The 24,389-nt window shown below is 39.2% G+C and overlaps 1 protein-coding gene across 2 annotated transcripts in view; it reads left to right on the top strand.

The window, feature by feature from the left end:
* Positions 1-24,389, top strand: part of scn1laa (sodium channel, voltage-gated, type I-like, alpha) — a 38,840-nt gene that overhangs the window by 3,021 nt on the left and 11,430 nt on the right. Inside the window, exons 2-17 of one of the 2 annotated variants that reach the window (XM_050048861.1) lie at positions 1,767-2,086; positions 4,055-4,175; positions 4,337-4,424; positions 4,518-4,646; positions 6,555-6,646; positions 8,533-8,748; positions 9,362-9,425; positions 10,081-10,222; positions 12,208-12,414; positions 14,850-15,119; positions 16,243-16,614; positions 18,449-18,581; positions 18,709-18,947; positions 19,036-19,209; positions 19,316-19,672; positions 19,850-20,326. In XM_050048861.1, coding sequence (XP_049904818.1) covers positions 1,820-2,086; positions 4,055-4,175; positions 4,337-4,424; positions 4,518-4,646; positions 6,555-6,646; positions 8,533-8,748; positions 9,362-9,425; positions 10,081-10,222; positions 12,208-12,414; positions 14,850-15,119; positions 16,243-16,614; positions 18,449-18,581; positions 18,709-18,947; positions 19,036-19,209; positions 19,316-19,672; positions 19,850-20,326 — 3,348 coding nt within the window. In that variant the 5' untranslated portion in view covers positions 1,767-1,819. The remainder of the gene's footprint in view (positions 1-1,766; positions 2,087-4,054; positions 4,176-4,336; positions 4,425-4,517; positions 4,647-6,554; positions 6,647-8,532; positions 8,749-9,361; positions 9,426-10,080; positions 10,223-12,207; positions 12,415-14,849; positions 15,120-16,242; positions 16,615-18,448; positions 18,582-18,708; positions 18,948-19,035; positions 19,210-19,315; positions 19,673-19,849; positions 20,327-24,389) is intronic. The other variant, XM_050048862.1, reaches the window with a different exon arrangement.

The raw sequence follows: 24,389 nt of genomic DNA, 5'->3' as shown, positions 1-24,389 counted from the left end.
TATCAATGTACACATTTAAGTTACATATTACAAAAAAATGTAAAAAAGAGATGGAAAAACAAACAATCAGATAAACACACTGGCCTGTTTGCCCCTGTAAGCAAGGTGGAAAGTCTTACAAAGATGACATTTTATAATCCAGCCTAGTTTGGGAGTAATTTGATTTTATTTAGTGAGTTGTTGCCATGTTTCGCAGCAGGGGCGTAAATATAGACAGTGCAGGCAGTACAGTTGCACTGGGGCTATTTAGATTTAGATTGCCACTTTAAATATATATACCTGTGTTCAAAGAGGAATGATAACTTTAAAATGGCATCATTTGCTATATATGTCCCCAAAAAGGCAAACCCACCTACATCATAGTTTACTCTTTTTTTTTTTAAATAGTCAGTAGCTATCTAAATCAAAATTTTCTGCTTTTTCTAAATGAGCTATAAAATCTATAAATAAACTATAAAAAATACTCAAATAAAAGAATAATTTCTTACTTTTTCTGATATTTTTTGTCAGATATGCAGTGATGATTGCTGGGTAATATGTATGTTGATGTTGTGCAGAGTCATAACTCCCTTACACCAGTGTTTTGCAGGATAATGTGCAGCGTTCATAATGCATGGTGCAAAGTGCCACACATTTCAGCAGCATTTAAAATTCAATTTGGTGATTGAAAAATGTGATTAACAGTTTCAAATGGCTCTAATAATAAATGCAATGTTTTTTGGACAGTGTTTAACCTTTGAGTTTTAAATTGTGCTCAGTTTTGACTGATTTATAAGTGTTTTCTAGCTTAAAGACAAGTCGACATGTCTGAGTTCAAACTTCCATTTAAACCTGATGGAAATTAACCATTAGGAACATCCCTAATTGACCTCTATTGGATGGCGATGACATTTTTGGATAAGATGAATAATACAGCAGGTGTATATAAATCCAAATGCAAATGATTAACCACCTCCCTTATTGTGTCTCCTATCAGCTGTCTGTACTGTTTTGCTCAGTGTAAATCTTACATATAAGTAGAAAACTAGTATTGTACTGTATTACAAGTCAATGCTTTTTTCTTTAATAGTTGGACCTCCCTTTTGTTGCTGCAATTACATCACACATGTACAACCTAGTGCTGAGGACAGTTGATTGACCAGTGTGTTTGTGATTGATTTCTTGCATCACAGACACAACGTGTGGAAGTATTCTATTACACTATTACATTCAGATCAGGCAAAAGCTCTCAGTGAGAGGGCACCCAGAGAGATGCAGTGCAGTCTGTAGTGCATTCATATTTAATACTGCATAGGTCTGCCTAACACATCATACCAGTCAGGCCTATTAGCAGGATGGATCTATTCCTCCCACCACTCTGTCTCTGTGCTCTAAGGGGAAAGTGGACTCTTTTCATTTTGAGGGATGGAGGAGAGGAGCGAGAATCTCACCTGGAATTGATCATTGTCATGTCAAATCTTAATTTTATCTACAGAAGAGCAGATAATTAGATCTAATTTTACCATAGCTGGCAGGAATTTATGTGTATGACAGCCATCTCTAGGCTCATTATAGCCTGCCACTTCCTGAGATGATGATCTCTGGCCAAAGAGCTGAACCACACCCACCTTCCTCTCCTCTGCTTTTCAAGCACTTCTGATCTGCCAATAGACATTTACTGCCAAAATGCTTTCAATAATTTATTTACAATAAAATAACATTTAATGTTAGATACAATTCAGTTGTCAACCTCTAATCAGAGCTCCTTATCTGTTCTGACCCCTCAGGCCTTTCTCATGTTGGAGGCTAGCCGTTCACTCTGAAGGTGCAGGATGAAAACATGGAACAGCTGCTTGTACCACCAGGTCCAGACAGCTTCCGCCCGTTTAGTCGTGAGTCCCTCAAAGCCATCGAGGCGCGGATCGCCGAGGAGACAGCCAAGAAGTCCGAGGGAGAGAAGGAAAAACGTGACGATGAGGAGAATGAGCTCAAGCCCAGCCGTGACCTGGAGGCGGGCAAATCACTTCCTCTTCTGTATGGGGACCCTCCTAAAAACATGGTGTCGATACCGCTGGAGGACCTGGATCCCTACTACTGTAATCAGAAAGTAGGTCTACTTGATTTCAAAGTTGAGCATGAAGTGTAAACACACACATTTTGATTTTTTCCTTGACTGTGTGAAGACATATGTATTATTTGTGGTTTAGTATTTTAGAAGAGGCCGAAGGAGTGACACTGCAATGAGGATTCCCTTATTTAGCACTGCATGCAGCTGTTATCATGGCAGTGTTGTTTTCTAGCCAGATGCTTTGAATCTTAGGTCAGTGGTTCCTCACCTTTTCTGCAAAATCTGCAGGAAAGCAAAAATACCCAGATTTCTTACTGATTTGGAAAAAATCTCAAGTATGCATCGAACCAGTCTACCTCACCTACTGTATCCCACAATGCAAAGTGCTTGCACCAACCAGCAGCATTGATGGAGAAGAAAGCTCACAACTGTATCTTGTAATGAAGTGGGAGTGTCGTGTAGTTACAAAGACTGCAACAGACAACAGTCAGTCGTCAGTCAATGTCGCCCTAGTCTTTGCTGTGTGTCCTGAACATTTGGTGCTTACTGGCCCTCATCGGCTTTTTTTTTTCTTTTCGCTGATTCAGTATACTTAACCGGTGTCGGAGTCAACAGAGCCTGTCAGCAAATGAAATCATTGTGATTGGCAGTTCAGCTCAGGACATGAGAAGAGAAGTGAGGAAAGTAAACATACAGACAAGACAAGACAAGACAAGACAAGAGAGAGTGAGATCAAAACAAACTTGTAATATGAGGTCAGATTATTTTTCTTAAGGCAGTGCGCTCTTTAGCAGAGATGGTTCATGATGGTTTGTGTTATTGTTCACTGGCGCACGGTACATAGGCTTCGTTCTTTTAACATTGGATTGTGTTGTTAATGTGCTAACTGGCTAACTAGCGTCAAGACAGTCATCCAGTTTCCCTTTGTGAATGCCAATTACAGACTACCACCATCTGCTGGTGTTGAGCATTATTTCCTCTCAGGCAGGTGAAGTCTGTACATGCTGGTTGTCTATAGGCTGTCGTCCTGTGGTGTGTTCATGTGCAACTTTTTGGCTGACACACAGGCAACGTGAGGCAATGCAATAGTTGGCTTTGCTAATTCTTTGATGTCAGTTTGGTGTGTCTGGGCCTTAGGAGAGAGTAGCTCATGTTCACAGATATTGTTTGAAATTTCCTAAACCATGGAAATAACATATTGAAATTTTTCATTTAGGTGATGTTCCCCTTTAACTCTTTCAGTCATTTATCTGTTACTTTCAGTTAGTTGAAGTAAAGATAATATTTAATACAAAATATGAGGGTACAGATTAACAGATGATTTGTGCCGATTAAGATTATCAGAAGTCTTTGGCGCTTGGACACTAGAGGGAGATATTTTGTGATCGAGGGACATCTGTGCGGCAGCAGGATAAATACTCCCATGGGATTCAGACAATGGTGGTGGTGGTGGTGGCTAATGACTCTGAGGCTGCTGAAGATGATAGGCTGACAGAGAAGGCGTGTCGCTGTGCTATTGGTTGATTGTGAATCGGCTGATGACTCTCTATACCTACCCAGACAATGTTGCCTAGAGATAGTGAGTGAGCATACGTGCAAGGAGTGAATGGCAGAACCAGTCTCAATAGTATTGTCTTCCTGACTGAGCTTTTGCTAGAGCGTCATTGCTATTATCTGTTTAGGCTGTAGAACATTGTGTTCAAGTTACAGCTGACTATATAAAGTATTTTAATTGAATTTATTTGCAAATTAATTGAGCTGAACCACAATATTTCCATGTACCTGTGCTTGGGAATGGCTGTCGGAGATGACAGAAAGACAAGGCCAGTAAAAAAGATGTGAGGAAAATGTGTGAACAAATATGGTTAGTGATGCTGTAAATTATAAGCACTCTTTGATAAGTAACCACATGCTATTATCATTTATTATTTCTTTAAACTATAATGAGATATTGCAAGTCAGCCAGCAACTAAGATTATCTTACACATATTTCTCTTCTTCTGTCAGACTTTCATAGTATTAAACAAAGGGAAGAGCATCTTCCGCTTCAACGCCGCTCCTGCCTTGTACCTCCTGAGCCCCTTCAACCCTCTCAGAAGAATATCACTTAGGATTTTGGTACATTCATATCCTTTCAACAAGTTATTTATCTAAGAAGCATGCATTGTGTTTTTCTTGAGACCACAATAAATCAGTGGTCATGACTTGTTTACGTTGCCAGATGTGTGAGATTATAGTGAATTATACAAAAAATAAAATAAGTGGATTCCTTGACAACTGCCTGCACATTGTTCACTATCGTGATCATGTGCACCATCCTCGTCAACTGTGTATTTATGACTTATAGTACAGTGCCTGACCACTTAAAGTTTGTAGAGTAAGTTTCCCTTAAATTACACATTAAAATCACATACTCAGGTTATACAAATATGAAAAGTGGTTTAGTTTAACTACGTTTTGTTTCCAACAGGTACACATTTACTGCAATCTATACGTTTGAATCCCTGGTTAAAATTTTATCTCGAGGGTTCTGCCTAGGGAAGTTCACGTTTCTAAGAGATCCCTGGAACTGGCTGGATTTCAGTGTCATTGTCATGGCGTAAGTACTCACCACATGTTCAGTCCATTGGAGTGATGCTTGAACAGCTGTTACATCTTTTCCCTGAAGGTTCCTTAGTGTAGACATCAAACAAGTTTTATGTTTAACTGGTTTCACCACTGGTAACAAAAGCAGTTATACGTTAATCATTACTTACGTCTATGCTACCAGCAATTGTTTAGTTCAAAAGCCATTTTCAGGCCTTGAAGAAAACCAGTAATGCTTTAGAGCATCTCCAGCTACTTCCTGATTTCCCTACCCTGTCTGTGGCACTTGGCCTCGAGCCCATCAGTTCCTATTGGACATAAATATTTTAGAATGGTTCACAAATATATACTTTCATTTTTTTTTTTAAAAAAAAGCAAAATAATTTTTTTTTTGGTAAACATTACATAAACAGGTCAAAAATTAATTTGTTGTCACTTTTTTCAATTTCAGTTGCTGATCTATTGAGTTTTAACAGCAGCATTGTTCATTGTAAGAAGGAACAAGTTGCCCAGCGCAGCAATGTGGCTCATGTGTTTTTAACAGTTTTAGAGAACAATGGAGGTCTATGGCCGAAAGGAAGTTGTTGGTTTTTGTCTCATTATGGGATTTGTTGACAATAAAAACATTATAGAATATTACCAGACTTCTCCTTTAACATTGTATCACATGGGAGCTGGTGCATTTCTCATTGCTCATTGAAGTGACCTCATTATCATTTACCGTGCATGCCTCAGTTTATACTGTTTGATTGCTTAACTCGATACTGTGTGTACAAAAATGTAATCATGTATATTGAAGTTTGAAAGTTTGAAAATGCAACACTTTTTTTTGCTCCCATTTTTCACAGGTATAAGTTAGACTTTCCTTCCTTTGCTCTCAATAGATATATTTCTCTCAAATTTTGGTCAAAAATTTGTTAAAATCTGTGCCAGTGAGCACTTCTCCTTTTTGAAGATAAGCCATCTGACAGGTGTGGCATATCAAGATGCTGATTATACAGCATAAATTACTACACAGGTGAGCCTTGGGATGATTACAATAAAAGGTCACCCTAAAATGTGCAGTTTGGTCACACAACACAATGCCACAGATGTCAAGTTTTGAAAGAGCGTGCCATTGGCTTGCCGGCTTCAGGACTGTCCACCAGAGCTGTTGTCCATGAACTTAATGTTGATTTCATTACCATAAGCCATCTTCAGTGATGTTTCCGTTAATTTGGCAGTACATTCAACCAACCTCAGAACCGCAGACCACGTGTAACCGCATCAGCACAGGACCACATCCAGCCGCAAGATCATCTGAGACCAGCCACCAACAGAAGAATTGAAACCATGTGAGGGAAGCTCATCGGCATGTTCATCTGCTTCACCAGGGTTTGACCTGACGTCAGTCTATCATCGTAACTGACTTATGTGGCTGTGTGGCTGGTTGGATGTACTGCCAAATTCAGGGAAACGACATTGGAGATGGCATATGGTAGAAAAATTAACATCCAGTTCATGGACAACAGCTCTGGTGGACATTCCTGCAGTCAGAATGCCAACTGCACGCTCCTTCAAAACTTGAGATGTCTGTGGCATTGTGTTGTTGTGATCAAACTGTACAATTTAGAGTGCAGTGACCATCCTAAGCCATACCTGTGTAATGCTGTTCAGCATTTTGATATGCCACATCTGTCAGGTGGATGGATTATCTTAGAAAAGGTCCTCACTAACACAAAGTTTTAGAGAAATATATCTATTAAGAGCATGAAAAAAAAAGTCTCAGATCTTTAACTTAAACTGTGAATGGGAGCAAAAACAATACTGTTTTGTTTAAATTTTTGTTTATCAATTTAAGATTGTTGGTTTAAATCGATGGTGCGTGTATTGTTGTCTCAGCCAATTGTCCATAGGCTACTAATTCAAAGTTTCCCTGCAGGTATGTAACAGAGTTTTTCAGCCTGGGCAATTTTTCAGTTCTTCGCATATTCAGAGTGCTGAGAGCTTTAAAAGCCATTTCAGTTATCCCAGGTAAGCAGTAGGGGCAAGTGCATGTTAGTTAGCCTCTTGCATGACTTTCTCCTGTTGTCCCTCAACTGCACCTCCTCCAACCCTCCACCCTTTAACTGTCATGACATCTGTGCACAAAGCTTCCTGATCCTACCTGTCTACCTCCTTATCACAGATATGTCAAAGAATTGTTCAGCAATCTGAACATTGCAATCCAAAAACAATCTTGGGCTTCCCAGGTGATAGCTAGGTAAAATGGGTGTGTCCTCAGGTTTTAAATGGGTCATTTTTGGAGTCTAGCTCTTTGACCCACGTGCACAGTGTAGCCACTGAAATCAGGAATCTTGGGGAGCAACGTTAAAAAAATTATGTTCTTGTGTGTTACCACCTGTGGATTGAATAGTTCCTCTATGAGATTTGTGATATTTGCTTGTGGTCTGAACAAGCTGCTTTTGTGTTTTTTGGACTATTCCTTGACATCCATTTGCTCCTCGTTGCTTGTCAATGAATGCACTTAATGCCACTTAATCTGTGGTGAGGGTGTGTCGTGTCCTGTTATTGTTGCATGTACATCAATACTGACATGCATGATACTAATTCACTGTTACTTTCTTTTATCTTATGTTGTGACTGATAAACAGTCTTCATGTTGTCAAAAAACGCTTCCCTTTTTCCCAGTATTAAAAATGAAGGGATTGTGTGACTTTAAAGGTCCCATACTATACTCATATACAGACTCATACTTGTATTTTGGGTTTCTACTAGAATATGTCTACATGCTCAAATGATCAAAAAACATATTATTTTTCTCATGAAGTCTACTTGAATATACCTGTAATCACCCTCTGTCTGAAACACTCTGTTTTTCTGTTTTAATAGATGGTTTCACTGGAATTACATTGAAAGGCAACAGCTTGGGTCCATGTTTGCTTCCTGTCAGCTGATGTCATTCACATACACTGCAAAAAAAATCCAATAAGAAATACAAAAAGACCCATTTATGTTTATGTTTCAAGCAGTCTATATAGAGTAGTTGTGACATCACAAATTCACAGAAATCCTGACAGCTCGTTTAAAGGCATAGTTACTGGATATGAATTGTGTGCATTTCTCTGTCAACTGAGTGTTTTGATACAATATACACAGTATTTATATCCCATCTATACCTGCTTTATTTTTAAAAAGACATGGAAATCTGACTTTTCACAATATGGGACCTTTAAAGGGAAACCACTGTTTTTTACACATCAAAGTCTGTTTACAGGTCTTGAGAAGTATGTGAAAATTAGAGTTGTGTAAAAGTTTGCTTCCCTAGAGGGAGCTGTGCAAAGTTTAGTTGATTGACTGAAGTGATGTCACTTGAGTCAGCACTGCGGCTTAAAACTACAACTTTGAAAATAATGAAAAATCTGGGGTTATGGCGTGAGAAAGATGCAACTTTATCAGACCACTGAACCCCGGTCCCCCATCTTTACCTGATGCTACATTATCAGACCTGAATCTCAAACAGAGCTGTCCAGTTGCAATGTGGGTGATGTGGGCATCGGGTTTTGACAGGGAAGATGTGAGGAACAAAAACGACGTTATCTCTGGTTCTGCTGCGTTGAATTTATCTTTTTTTTTTTTTTTTTTTCATTGTGAGTCAGACAGCAATATCGAAATGTAGTCAGTCCATCCAGGATGTTGTGACTGCAACAGTTAAAGCAAATTCAGCCAACTGTGTGACCTTGTAATTTCCAAAAAATCCTGGCAGGACTGTGTAGTGCTAAATCAGTGAAGTACGCGTTTTACAGGCAGAGCTCAGTGACATCACTTTTTAGAGACTGCACATGCCTACTGTTAATGTTGACAGTGTCTTTTAATTGACCACTTAGACTAAGAGTAACAATCGATTTTGTATCTGGCAGGCCTGAAGACCATTGTTGGTGCGTTGTTCCAGTCAGTGAAGAAGCTTACTGATGTGATGATTCTCACCGTCTTCTGCTTGAGCGTCTTTGCCCTCATAGGGTTACAACTGTTTATGGGCCATTTAAAGCAAAAGTGTGTGTGGAACCCTGACAATTCAACCTACAATGGTACAACAGAGGAAACTTTCGACTGGGAAACGTACATTCTCAATAAGAGTGGGTATACTTTCCTCTGTTCTACTTAATCCTGCACAAAAAAAAAACCTATTACTTATGTAAAGGAGAAATGGGGAGTTATGTAATCAGGACCAATTTTTATTTTTTTATTCTCTTTCAATATTTACCACTTCATTAGCTACATCTCTGCAATCAAATGCAGTCAATACAACAACCCTGCAATATGTTTGATCTGTGTGAGGCTTTTAATATTTAGTTTTTCCCAGCATTGTGTCAGTGACATAGTGCATTGTAATATATGAGGCTATGTCTGATGATGCTGTTGTACAACATTGGACTGCATTATATTGTGAGATGTATTTTTTGTCATCGTCATTTAGGTGGACAAAACATTAGAAACACTAGAAACACCATTCAGTTTGATGCCACCTACTACAGCAACACCACTGACCACAGCCACAAAAATGGCCATGTACGCCTCTCTGAACCAGTGTCAAAAAACAAGAAACACAGAAAAACTTAATGCTGTAAGAGAGAGATTATTTATTGCACACACTTGTATGGGATTGCTTTAGATTGTAGAGGTGTATCTTTGGCATCTTTGCAGCCACTTCTGGCAAATAAAGTGTGATTTTCTTTTTTCCCCCATCAGGTAATTTGTATTACCTTAAAGGTAAACGAGATCCATTGCTTTGTGGAACTGGCCGTGGCGCTGGGTAAGCTAATTCTCCGAGGAGGTATAGCCATAGACTCAACACTTGGGGAGGAACCAAACCTGCCGGGGGGTATAAGGTCCCCCCAGAAAGAAATTAAAAAATTGAAAACTCATTTCCTATTATCAGTGTTGAGAAGGTTACTTTTGAAATGTTATAGGTTACTGATTACAAGGTAACCTGTTGAAAATTTAATAAGTAATGTAACTATTGTAATTTCTTCACCAGTGATGGATTTTACTACATTTAAGTAGTTAATTACTTCAGTAACAAATAAAGCTGAAAAAAAAAATGTCTGGAAACAGGCTGTGTGAAAAGAAGGCAAAAAGATGCAAAGCAACAGAATGAATTTTATACTTTGAAACATTTGTACAAAAAGAATATATCTGGAGTAACCCCTTTGTAGTCACCAAAATTTTGATCAATATCTGTAATTTGATTACTTATTTTTCCTCAAAGACTGTACATACAAATATGCAAAAAATAATCATTTTTACAGATGGCGAGCATGGTTTTTCAATTTATATAAATATATATATATATATATATATATATATATAGCTATATTTTTTTATTAATATCAGGGGGACATTTTGAGCATATTTGATGTCGTGGAGGGACGACGCCTCCTGAGCCTCACAGTCTTTGTTTGTTGCAGGGAGTGTCCGGAGGGGTTCACTTGCAGGAAAGTGGGAAAGAACCCGGACTATGATTACACCAGCTTTGACTCATTTGGTTGGGCCTTCCTCGCTCTGTTTAGATTGATGACACAGGATTTCTGGGAAAACCTTTACCAGCAGGTAAGCAGTGAAATTAGAAAGACTGAAAGAATTTTTCTAGATTTAAATGCATGTATATTGATTTTTGAGTCGTAAATATCAATTACTAAATGCTTTAAACAAAATGAAGATACATTAAAAGATAAACACAATACTTAAGTAATTCATTATTGGTTAAAACTCAAATTCCATGCAATAAAAACACTACAGGTTAAAAGAAAATGTATTAAAGAAAGCAACAAAGTCCACAAAAATGTGTCTTGAGACATATAGCAGCAGCAACTGGCTTGCTAACTTAAGTCTAAATAGTTGACATTTGTATATAGTGAGTTATAACAACATATTATGAGCGATGAATGCAAATATAACAGATTTTACAATGAAAAGACTGACCTATACTGACAAGCTTTGTTTTTGTCACTGCAGTGGAATTCTTTGTCAGGTTTGGTTTTTACAAGTTGTTTTGTAAGACAATTTAATGTTTGAAGGCAGTGGTTGTGACACTAGATTCCCAGTCAAGATTTGTTTGTTGGCCCCATGTGGGTTGTAAATGATCTGAAAAATGGGCCCTATATGGGATTGTCCATGGGTTCCATAATGGCACTACTCAAATTGCCCACATGGGTGGGTTTACCCAAGTGGGCTGCACAGGGGTTATGCTAAGGCTACCTGGGTGCCGAGTTGGTATGGGCCCAAAATGGGCATCTTATCCTGGGCCCACTTGGGTAAAACCACCCATGTGGGCATTCGGCATGAGGCCATCATGGAACCCATGGACAATCCCATTTACTAGCCCACATAGGCCCCACATACATATGTTGACTGGGTTGTAATGTTAAAAAGCTCCAATAATTACTCAATACACTAATCTGTGTCAAACATGGTAGAGTGGCTCTCATTTGTGCGTTACAGTGCTGGACTAAGTGTTTTAAATACTTCGGTTTTAGCGAAAATGCATGTGTTTGGAAAGTAGGGAGACTACAACTGGATAAATGAGAATTGGATTATACTGCAAGAGCTGTGTGAGATTTTGAAAGCAGATGTGTTATAGTTTTAGGTGTTGTTAAACTCAGTCCTCCTTTACTTCACTTTATCCAGAATGCTCACCGTTTTTTGGATTTTTCGTTCACCGGCATGCAAGAAAAAGTTTTCCTCGCAAATTCAAGGTAACACAGGATGAGTAATTAGTATACAAATTGCAGTTTTGTGGATGAAGTACTTTGGTTGCTCAGCATCCCTATGAGAAGAACAGTGGTTGGTTTGGTGGCAGGTTGATGAAATGTTTGACCTTGTGTGGTGGAGGATGCTGTATATGTGCAGTCTACATAAACAGGCAGGACTTGCTGTGTTAAGGAGGGGCTCAGTCATAGACAAAACATTCTGCCATTACAATATTGGGATTAAAAGTGTTCAAACAAACCTCTAAATGACGTGCAGGTGCATCTTGATCAAAAGGAACAATGATGAGTCCCACTGTGACATAGGCAAACACAACTTGAATGGCCCTAAAGGCAAATAGGTGTCCACTGAATAGGCTTAATATTGTAGTAAGAGCAAGTAAAGCAAACATTAATTTAACAAAGCTCCCATGGGCAAAACCTTTTGTGCGTAATAGAGTAGCATTACTTGTTTGGTCACTTGGTGATTGTTGTTATTTTTTCTTTGTTATCCTTTGGGCTGATGGTGTCACAGCGGCAAATTTCACAGGGTATTTAATCTAATTAATTCAATTCAATTTCATGTCAGTGTCTTACCCCTGAGAACGTGAGCATGGACATTATTTCTTTAAATGTATTGGCCACAGACAAACAAATGCAGTGTGAGAGACATAAATAATAAATTCTGCTGCATTATCATATATTTAACCCATGGCAAATAACACAAAGCAGAAAAGTAATGTGGAATAAACATAAAGAAAAATAAAAAGATTAAAAATGAACTAGTGGGCCTGTATTAAGAATAATCATATTATGAATTTACAACTAAACTGTTTATTTTTCTTCCAGACGTTGCGGGCAGCTGGAAAGCCCTACATGATCTTTTTTGTGCTGGTGATATTCCTCGGTTCCTTCTACCTGATCAACCTGATCTTGGCTGTAGTCGCCATGGCCTACGAGGAGCAGAGCCAGGCCACCCAAAAGGAGGAGCTAGAGAAGGAGGAAGAGTATAAGGCCATGGTTGACCAGCTGAGACGGCAGCAGGAGGACGCTCAGGTACAGGACAATCCATGGTCTAAATATAAGTCGATGTCAAATGACTGATTCCAATTAAATGACATAAAGCTGGGATGCATCTTATTTTTTAGAACTAGAAATTGTTTTTTATATTAGACTTTTACAAAAGACAGCTGTGTGTATCTATGGTAATTCACATTTAGCTGCCTGTGTTTACATGCACACTGGTATTGTTGTTATGAGTCTTTCATATGATGATTTGGAACAAACCACAAACTAGTTACATACAATACATGTCCATGTATACATACTGTATGTATGATTTTGCCAGTGGTGGAGGATGGAAGTTAATTCCTGCATTTATGATGTTACATAAGTAAAAATACATAAGTATTATAAGCAAAATGTACCTTAAGCATCAAAAGTAAAAGTACTCATTAGATTTGTATTGTTATATGGTTGCAGCTGAGTTTATGTCTCTGTATATTGTCGTAGAGTTTGGGCTTTTCAGAAACCTGGGGGCTATAATTAAAAACTTCCACATGATGCGTATTTAACAGGCTGATTTTAGTATTTTTAGACTAGAATATATTTAAATTTGACTACTTTTCAGACCAGTGAATGAATAAGTAATCAATTTAGCAATTCTCCACCAGAATTTCAGTCTTTGATGTTAGTGTTTGGAAGTAAATGTTACACAAAATATTGAACACAAAATATTTAAATCTTGACTTTATAGCTAGGATGTAAAAGAAGAAACAAACAACTAATGGAACACTAGGGCTGTCAAGCATTTAAAAAAAATCTTATCTTATCTAAATTAATCTCATACATCAATTTTTACTGTGAAAATATTTTTAAAAGTTCAATTAAAATGAATTTTGGCAGATGTGTTGTATTAAAGCTGCTGGATTTTGGATACAATTGTCCCCCTGTCCTCTACCACTGAAGCTGGTCTGCTGTCCATTGCAATCCATTTTGCAAGGGAGTTAGTCGTCACAGGTGGACTTACTCAGTTTGTGTCCGAACGCTTGGTTGAGTGTGGCTTGACGAGGCTAGCTGCTAGTGCTAGCATCAGAGGCCGTGCTGGCTTGGACCTCCGGGTTCGCTGCTAAATGCTTTGCATTGAGGTGATACTGCAGAAACTGCAGAGAATAGTGCTCCTATCAACAGTTCCATCTGGGTGTTTTTTAATTGTAAATGTTCCGTTTATGGGGCCAAGCAGCGTCTCGTCTGCCGGGTCCGACATTGGTCATTGGTCCGACAGCCCATTGGTCCAACATCCCATTAGTCCAATGGTCCGTGGTGCCGAACGGCTCCCGGCGGGCGTATTTCTACCTTGATGGTGCGTCGCGACCGGCTCTGGGTCAGCTGGGAAAGGCTTGAGGCGAAGCAGGCTCACAGCTTATGTGTTTGTCACTTTCTTTTTCATTTTAACCCACATCATGATCTTTTCCTGACCCTAACCAAGTGGTTTTTGTGCCTAAACCTAACCAGACCTTAACCACAGGGCATCATGATGATTTCGGAACAACAGGACTTCGGAACAATGGGTTTAATATGGTCATAACAATGGGATGTCGGACCAATGGGCAGTTCCCTCGTCTGCCTCCATCATGTGACAAAGCCACTGGGGCCTTTAATGATGCATCCGGTCAAAGGGCATCATGTTATTTTTTCAGTGATTAATCAATCAAAATAATGCATTATTTTGACAGCCTTATTAAAACGTTTGAGGTGAGGTGAGGCGGGTCTTGGACTCATGAGTATTTCTAAAATCCTCGCTACTACCCTGACTATTATATATTATATGATTGGAATATTATTACTGATACAGTATTTTAATGTTGTACTTTGCTGATGAGGAGATAATTTAACTATGTTGCATGTACAATTTTAATCTGTAAAGTATGTAGTAACTAAAGTAGTAGTAGTAGTAGTAGTGGCGTAAACAGTACAATATTTTCCACTGAACTTAAGTGGAGTAGAGATTTAAAGTAGCAGAACATGGAAGTACTTAAGCAAAGTACAGCAATCTCAAATTTAAACTTAAGTACAATATTGGAGTCAATATACATAGTTACATCCCAGCACCATATTCTGTGGTTGCCAGTTGTCAGCTGTATTTGAAAGTTGCCAAAGCTTCTCTTTTGTTTTGATTTTCTTTGCAATATAATAATGTATATTGAAAATGTGACTTGCTCCACAATACCTGGTTATGTATCTGCATCCTGTAAATAAGCCCCAACAGACCTACAGGTATTAGCATGTTGATGCTTTCTCTAAAAACGATGCTACCCATTGTGTTTTTTAATCACAGTAAGACATACTGTGTTTCTTCATGGCAGGAGAAAGAACTATCTGTCTGCAGATAGCAGTTTTCTGACAATGTTGTCAACAAAAACTAAGCAAAAGAAGAACCACAGAGATTTATTCCACGTGTTCACGCCATTTTTCTCTATTACCTCCTTTAGGCAGCAGCAACTGCAGCTGCTGCAGAGAGTGGGGAGGCCAGCAACAAAGCCAGCGGCCCTGAGAGCTCCACTGACACCTCCAAGCTCAGCTCCAAAAGTGCCAAAGAGAGGCGAAACAGGCGAAGAAAAAGGAAGGAAGAGGAGGGCAAAGAGGCTGGTGAGAGGGTTCCTAAATCCGAGTCGCAGGACAGTATGAAGAAAGCTCGCTGCCGCTTCTCTGTGGATGCAAACCAACTCAACTATGACATGAAATGCTCATTAGCACATCAGGTTCAGTATATCTGTCAGTGTGATTTGTTTGTGAAAGCACTGATATTCTGCTACCAATGTATCACTAACTGTTGCTCTGCTTGCAGCTTATTATGTTTCAACTCTAAAGTCGCCTTTACACAGTGCTTTTATCCATTATTTTAACTTCAGTATTACTGCTAAGGTAATTCTGAATCAGTCAAGAATAAAATTCTAATAACTGTTAAACATTTCTACTTAATACCTAAAAAAATCTTTATAGGTTACAGTCTCTTTAATTGCAAAATAATGTAGATCAGGAGACATCAAAACTGTCTGTGTTAAGTGTTCTCTTAACTGAATGGCAGATATGTCTGACTTTTGTCAGAAGACTCATTGGCTTTTGTCAAGCTCCTCGCAGAGCTCAAAATGAGTGACAGTCAGGAGACGCAAATGGACTGATAATGTGATTATGAAGCTTATGTTACAGCCGCACAAAGCTGTGAGTGTGAGATTTTCGAATACTGAATAGCCTAAGTGTTATTCAACATATGTATTTGCTAACTTTCCTGATCCTTTGTGAGTTTCTAGCAAATTTTGTGACTACTTTTATGTCCTGCAGTTGAGGCTAAAGCAGCGTGTCTTTCACTGCTATCGCAATGGCGCTTTTTTCCTTTTATCATCATTAGTATCGCCATCATCATCATCATCATCATCATCATCATAATCAGCTTCTTCTTCTTCTTTTTCTTCATCAACTTCTTATATTCTTGTTACTGTAAATCATCAAGATGCATTTTTTATTTTGCAATTTTCCTTGCAATGCTTATAAACATCATCATCATCATCATCATCATCATCTTCACCACCACCACTGTTTTCATGATTATCTTTTTCTTCGTCATCACCATCAGTTATCGTTCTTACCATTCTTAGTCATCCCCAACTTGTATTTTCTAATTTTGCCGTTTCCTTACATGCCCCACCATCATCATTATGACCATCATCATCATCCCTATCGTCATCATCATTATCATCATCAGGCAACTCTTTCTTTACCACACCACAGAAATCTCTTTTATGTCATTTGCTTGATCGTTTGCATCGGCATTCTCTTCTCTTTACAATCAGCATATATCCACTGAAGAATATCTTTCTCTCCTAGTCCTTTCTGAGTTTTCGTGGACCCCTGTTCTCATCCAGACGGAACAGCCGGACCAGCCTTTTCAGTTTCCGGAGCCAAACACGAGACGCAGGCTCAGAAAATGGATTTGCCGATGATGAGAACAGCATTTTTGAGGACAACCTGAGTCGGAGGGGCTCTTTGTTTCGTCCCCCGAGTCGTGATCGACGCAGCAGCAGTCTGAGCCAGTGCAGCTTCTTGGCGCATCTCCTACTTCCACCCAATGGGATCAAGCATAGTTCTGTAGACTGCAATGGGGTTGTGTCTCTGGTGGGAGGGAATTCGCTCCCATCGTCACCTGTGGGGCTCCTTCTACCTAAAGTGACAGTAGATATGGCTTTCACTGGAGACAATGTAAGAAAGGGTTGTTTAGCCCACATGGCCCTTTTATTGTGCCTATAGCTAGTAGTCCTTAGCTCTATATATTTCAGTTTTCTTCTTTTTATTTGTCCTTTTCCTGTCTGACTCACACTGTTTGTTGCACTGTGCACCCATAGTGACAGAGCGCATTCAAGTATCGCCCCCCACTGGAGGGGAAAACAATTTCATATTGTGTAAAGGTGCCTCCTTTTCATTTACGTCTGCTAGCAAACAACACAAAAATGCCTAAAAAGCTGCTTTGGTGGAAAACACTACCAACACAGGAAAGAGTCCATAATTAAGTTTTGTTTAGGTATCAGCAGGAAGATATCGGAAAACTGTGGGATTCTAACACTCAGCATGCTTACGTGCAGCAAGCATTTTGCTAATTAGGCCAGACAAACTGTAGCGGTTGAAGCTAACTGATCTATGTAATGCCAGGTTTTGATCTTTGTAAGGTTAAATGATCATCTTATCTTGTTATTCGATCAAATGTAAATATCAAGGAATCTGAATCTGATGCTACTGTCATTTTGTTGGAGTTTCAGCATATTGTCAGCTGATAGTTTTCCCCTCCAATGGGCGAGGTTTTCAGAGTGTGACACGTTGCGCTTTGTCTCTATAACAGTGATTTATGCAACATTTTATTAATATTGATATTATTGATGGGTTTTTTTTTTACAAAGCATGTTTTTGGTTCGAGAATGATGCATGTGTTAGAGTACAACTATAGGATTCTATTCATTTCAGCAGGCGATGCTGTTAACATTTTGCATTCCTGCTTTAAGCTAATCAATTGCAAGCATTTTTCTGTGCTAAATGCTAACATGCTCACAATGGAAATGCTAACATACTGATGTTAAGCAGGTAGGCTATAATGTTTACCATATTCCCCTTCTTAGCATTTTAGAATGCTACCACCTGCTAACTAACATAAAGCACAAAGTAAGGCCTACAGCTTAGGCCGATGCGAGTGCCGTTAGTTTTGCAGGTATTTGGTCATAAACCAAAGTATTTTACAGTTAAACTGCATGTCATCCCTCCTCTCTATCCATTTCACACTAAACTTTCCTATCTAATGAAAAGGCAAAATTGCCAAAAAATTGACCTAATAACAGCATGAGAGGAAAAGTCAGGGGATCACTAAAGTCATCAGGATTTCTTCATCATGACACCATGCGTCTGTACTACCAAAGTTCATGACCATTCATGCCATGTTGTCGAGATATTTCACCAAAAGCCAAAAATGTCAATGTCTAAAAATGTCTAATAAATGTAGCTAGCATGGCTAAAAACATAAGCAATTAGCTCATATTCAGAAATCGTTTCCAAACTTTAAAATAAAGAGGCTGGTATTTAAGTCCACTTTATACTCCTCAGACATTTGCATCTGTGATACAGAGTCGGTGACACACAGGAAGAGAGGTGTGTCACAAGGCTCCCCACAACCCTGGTTAGACACAAAAACCTTAGTAGATGCTAAAGCTTAAATTTAACTGGTAATGCTGATTTAATGGTAAGGAATGGAAAAAAACAATGTTCTTAATGCTATGCACCTTTTTTTCTAACCCACTGTGACTGGCAAGCATAAGTGCGGCTTCTGATTATCTGACCAGGGTGTCATTATAGAGCTTTACCTACTGGAGTCAGCCTGGTATCTTTCTAATACACATTTCCCTTTGCTTGTTGCTTTCTTTTACTTTTGCAGCTTTATACTGTGATGCAAAATACTGACACTTTTCTTCATGTGTGTAGCTTCTGTATATCCATGGTAACATGTTATCTGCTGTAGTGCCGTTGCATCTGTAACAAGTGCTTCTATCTCCAGGCCGACACCACAGGCACTGAATACAGACAGACCGGTGGAGGAACAGAACAGGAGTTCATGGACTTCCTTGAGGGCCCAGACGCCAGGCAGAGAATTCATAGTATAGCTAGTGTCATAACCAGCACAATGGAGGGTAGGTATTGTACACCGAGCATCCTATCTTGATTATATCTTGTATATTAAAAAGATAAATAGTACTTTCAGATAAAAAATATATACATATAATGTTTGTTTGTTTTTCCATCACTTGTGTGCATCAGAGCTCGAAGAGTCAAGGCAGAAGTGTCCCCCTTACTGGTACAATTTTGCCGACACCTTCCTCATCTGGGAATGTTGTCCTGCATGGCTAAAGATCAAGAGGGTGATTAAACTAATTGTGATGGATCCATTTGTGGATCTAGCCATCACCATCTGCATCGTTCTCAACACACTGTTTATGGCCATGGAGTTTTATCCGATGACCAACAATTATAGCAATATGCTGTCTGTGGGCAATGTGGTGAGTGGACTGTAAGCATAGAGTGCAGAAAAATGTTTTACGCAAAATACAATGTTTATTAATGGTAAATATTTTTGTTTTTATAAAGGTATTCACTAGCATCTTCACAGCTGAAATGGTCCTCAAGCTTCTTGCTTTGGATCCATACTATTACTTCCAGGAGCGATGGAATATTTTTGATGGAATCATTGTCAGTGTAAGCTTGATGGAGCTTTGCTTCTCAAACTCGGGTGGCATGTCTGTTCTGAGATCATTCAGATTGGTAAGCATATGCATATACAAATACATATGTGTTGTAGCGAGTACTTTTAGGTGCATTTTGTGTGCCAAAACTTGTGGAATTACTTGTTTTTCTTTTGTCTTTGCAGCTAAGAGTATTCAAGTTGGCAAAATCATGGCCCACTCTTAACAAACTGATCAAAATAATTGGTAATTCAGTGGGGGCCTTGGGCAATCTGACGCTGGTGCTGGCCATTATTGTCTTCATCTTTGCTGTGGTGGGCATGCAGCTGTTTGGAAAAAACTATAGGGACTGTGTGTGTAAAATCTCTGCCGACTGCACTCTGCCCCGGTGGCACATGAGTGACTTCTTCCATTCATTCCTCATTGTGTTCCGAGTGCTTTGTGGAGAGTGGATAGAGACCATGTGGGACTGTATGGAGGTGGCTGGGACGACCAAGTGCATCATTGTCTACATGATGGTCATGGTTATTGGAAACCTTGTGGTACATTATCATTTTTATGGTCAATTCATGAGTCTAACTTGTCCAACCTTTGTAGATTTACCTCATGGTTGCAAAGAATAACCACCCATGATGCATTTTTTTAGCTACACATTATCATAAAATACAATAGCTGAAAGATAATGCAATCTTACATTGAGTCATGTCATTATCTGATAGGTGCTGAACCTGTTCCTGGCCCTGTTGCTGAGTTCATTTAGCGCTGACAAACTGGAAGCAACGGAAGATGATGGCGACAACAATTTGCAGATTGCCATAGCACGGATTCAAAAGGGCATTGCCTTCCTCAAGTCCCATCTTCGAAGCAGCTGCAATAGTGTTTGCCTCAGGAGAAAGAAGAAAGGGAAGGACGAGGACAAAACCCTGAATGAGCTCCACAAACCTTTAGGGCCAAACGGTGTCCCCAACCATACCATCAAAGACTTTCCTAAGAGTGGAAATGGTGATGTGACTGGAGTGGACAAAAATGGAGACAAGTACATAGTCAGCAGCAAGAGTGATGATTCTATAATGTCTTTCATCAACAATCCTAGTCTGACTGTCACTGTTCCTATTGCTGTGGGAGAGTCTGACTTTGAAAACGCCAACACAGAGGACTTCAGCAGTGCCTCGTCTGATGTACCAGGAAGCCATATGGTAAGGATGCTCTTGTGGGTTGGTCGGTTTGGTCTATCAGGGTGCCTTTACTGCTAGAAATGAGTTGCTCCTTTGAAACCAAGTCTTATCAGATATATCACTAATGTTTATGAAGTATGATGGGTGACGAAGAATTTCAGTGCTGCTTGAGATTCTCGGCAAACATATCTGTTGTTGTAGCTAAGTGGTATGATCCATCACAGTAATCATGTTGAAGCACTTTGCCCACACTGGCGATGAGGTATGAGCACGTGACGTACCATTTTCCCTGAAGATCCTATATACCACGACCCTTTAACGGGGAGAGGCCATATAGACAGGAAAATACCAGTGAGTAGATTTCATTATGTGCCATTTAAGCCTGAGTGCTTGGGCACTGAGTCCTCTTCTTAAGGGGGCAGTTTGTGCTTTGTGAAAGCTCACAGTTAAAAGACAAAAAGAAACACAATGACTGTCTTTTGTATGATTGTTGCTACATATTCACTTTGTCGAATTACTATTTCAAATTTTGTCTCAGCTTTCAACAATTGGGAATTGTATGTAAATGTGAAAGATTGCAAAAAAGAAATAAAGAAAGTCGTTACTGCTTGCTTGCTGCTGCTTTACAGATCCTCTCAATGTTTTGGGAGTCTTGCAAGAAGAACACAGTGCTACACATGAAATGGAGACTGCCTGCCACATTTTAGATAACCATCCAGTTACTTTTTTAACAGATGTGCCATCCTTTTTTGAATTGCTTCATTTGCTCTCAAGTAGGAGTGTAATGGTTCACATAATTGACCTATGGCTAAGCCACGCCCCCTCCACTCACTCGGACAAACTATCAACATTCAGTGACCGGCGCTATGGCAGGTGTCACAGTACACAGCATTTCACAGGAGGCAATTGATGATTTTTGGGGACATAACGATCAGATGTCATTGAGAAGTACCCAAAAGGGCCTAAACTATGCATTGGAGGGATATATTAATCATTTTATTGTTGAGAAGGTCGATGAAAAGCTTAAATTACAAGCCAAAATTTACAGGTCACAGTGTACGCTTGTGAACCGCATCTCGTTGCCGTCGCCATCAAAGACAACAAGTTAAAGTGCCACTGAAAGTTTTTGGCTCAGAATATGAGAAAAAGATAACGGCCTTTTTACCATCTTTACCAAGAGTGTCTCTCCGTTAGTTTGGTGCTACAGTATTTACATTGAATCATTCAGCATAACGTTTGCCAACCTTTGTTATCTCTGCGATTATTACAGATAAATTAACAAAGCTAAGCTCCAGAGGTTGACGTTAGCTTAACTAGAGCCCTTTGGACAACAGCTAACAATGTACGATCACCAAAGTACAAGACTAGAACAAAATAGGCTAATGAACTCCCAGCAAACAAGGTGACATGATGAACAACGCAGCTAGGAGCTAACGTTAGCTCACGTTAGCTAGAGATGTTAAAGATAACTTTATAATTCATTCCAGCAAAGTGACAATATGTTGCCTCAAACACAATGTTGACTTACCTTAGAACAGATGTAGACATCATTGTTAATCTTATTCACGTTGAGTTGATGTTGTGGTCTAACGTTACCACACAACTTTATCCAAAGGAGACACTTTTCTCGGTTGAGATGTGGTTTAAAGTGTAAAAATACACCTTGTCGCCCAGCCTCTCAGGATACCTTGTGTCGGAGTTGCATGTACCCCATGCACACCGTTTGACCATTTTTAAACTTCAGATCTCAGAAAAAGCTCATAAAACCGAACAAAACTGACTTTCTGTAATGCATTTCAATGGACATCCAGGCAGAGAATGTCTGAGTGTATGGGAATGGCTATACGCACTGTGATTGGCTCATCGCGTTTGAGGATGGGACGTAACCATAGGTCATTTCATGGTTTGGTTCAGTTCGACACATTGGTGTTACGGTTCGGTATGTTTTTGATACAGCAAAAAAGTAGAAATGTTTAATTTATAGAAACAAACATCATAAAACATGATGGTGTTTTTTTTGTTTTGTTTTTAACAATGATGGAGCTATACATGAGTGACCCATCTTCTGGGATATCTTCCTATCGCCGTATAAAATATAAACAGCTCTTTATAAAATGTAGTATTGTAGTCACAAACAAATACAAACAAAGAAACAGTTCTGTTTCAAAAATGAAAGGAAATACCCCATATATTTAATATTTAAAAAGTATAAGAGCTAACATCATAATTTGGGGTTTTCGGTACAAAGCAGCAGTAACGGTCTGGCTGAGATGTGTTTGTGTAATAAAGGGGCTCAATTACATTACATTCCCACAAATTCACAGTGAAACCAAAGTGGCCCCAAACACCAGACCTAGTTGTGTGTTTTATTTTCCAAATGTAATGGGATTAGTTCAACATATCGTTCAGTTTGAAATGTGAACCGAAATAAAAGCCTCACATCAAAAGGTTCGATACAAATATGTGCATGTTTAGGGCTGTCACCGTTACCGTGTTAATCGAAATGCGATTAAGGTTCAATCATAGCATGTTATTTTTTTAATCACATTTTTTAATCGCTGCCGCAGCAGCTCTCTTCTGCTTCCTGCTGCCACAGTGATGGAAAATAAGGCACCTCTACACTTTTATTAATGGCTCTTTAAAAAAAAAAAGAGATGGTTCAGTTGACAAGTTAAAAGTAATGTGCACCTGCAGAGAAAAATCTATTAGTGTCTCTCAAACATCGCAACTGTTGGTCAGTGAAAAAGAGCACACCAGCTTTACCCTCGGCATCAAAGTGCGATGTAAGTCCATGTTGGAAAGCAAGCTGCTGTCAGAGGAGAATCATTGCAGTGGATTTGTGTCTCTCCAGGAGTTGTGGTCTCGAAAGAGTCAAATATGACACTGCAGACTCGACTGACTAATTGACTGACTGACTGGTCAGTGGTACCATGAGTACCAGGTGTATACAGTATATTGGAAATAATTTCCTTCCATTGAACTGTGAATATAGACGCTATTTTGTATTCTGATTTTCTGATTTGTTTTGTGGGGGTCCTCAGTAAAACGGAGTCTGGAACAGACTTTTGAGTTGTATTTTCTTTTGGTGGATAAAAAACTGAACTGGGACTGAACTGTGAATTGTTGTCAGGATACCAAAAAGCAGACTCAGCTGACTAAACTCTTGAGACTGTGGGACAGTTTTTCACATGCACTCACTCACACATTCCAAGATTGCTGTGTGTTTAATGATTGAATACACCTTTTGAACTGAACTGTGGTTTAGTTGTTTGAGCAGTGCTGGTTTTTGGTGATATATTTCATCATTTGCTGTTTGCTTTATTGTTTTGTGGCCTGTGGTTTGACAGACGTGACTCTGGCTGGCACCCCACTTTATTTAAAAAGCATCAAACCTTGCATTTTTTGATTCCCAGTCAAGACACTGGTAAGAATTGCTTCACCTTGTTAATATGGACTTCAAAACAGTTTTGAAATGGAAAATAATAGAATTTTAAACACACAAAAAAAAAGTGATTAATTACAATTCTTATTGAAATTGAGCAATTATGAACCACAATTGACGTTGTTTGCAGTTTAAGGTGCCCTGACAATAGTTTTACAGACACAGATACAGATAGTGGTCTACGAGCCACAGGCGATTTTTGCACTGCAATATCGCAAGTGGCCACTGGGGAAAATTGGCTGTAAGGGGGAACAGCTGAACAGCGTTCCTGGGGGCCTGGCCTGTTGGGTCAGTTGCTTCAGGGAGCTAAGTGAAGGTCTGTCTGCTGGTCCTTTGCTGATGTTGGTGGATTCCATTTCTTAGCTAACATTAGTTTCTGTTGCACACTGTTAGCGCTACAGTGGAGCTGAATGGAAGGAAGACACTTGAAATGCGCATAAACGTCACATTTGTCCAGAGTCCCTTGCACAGAAATCAGTCCATAGGCTGTTATAAGCAACCGAGACAGTCGGGTAAGACCCATCCTCCTATTGGCAATAAAAAACAATCAATAATGTTACTTACATGTTAAAAGTTACATTTAGTACCTATAATGTTTTACAGTTTTGCTGAAGTGCTTCTGACTGAAACAAAATGGATGGA

The sequence above is a fragment of the Epinephelus moara genome, chromosome 7 (genome assembly GCF_006386435.1).
Source record: "Epinephelus moara isolate mb chromosome 7, YSFRI_EMoa_1.0, whole genome shotgun sequence".
NCBI lineage: Eukaryota > Metazoa > Chordata > Actinopteri > Perciformes > Serranidae > Epinephelus > Epinephelus moara.
This window is presented reverse-complemented; position numbering and strand designations above follow the sequence as displayed.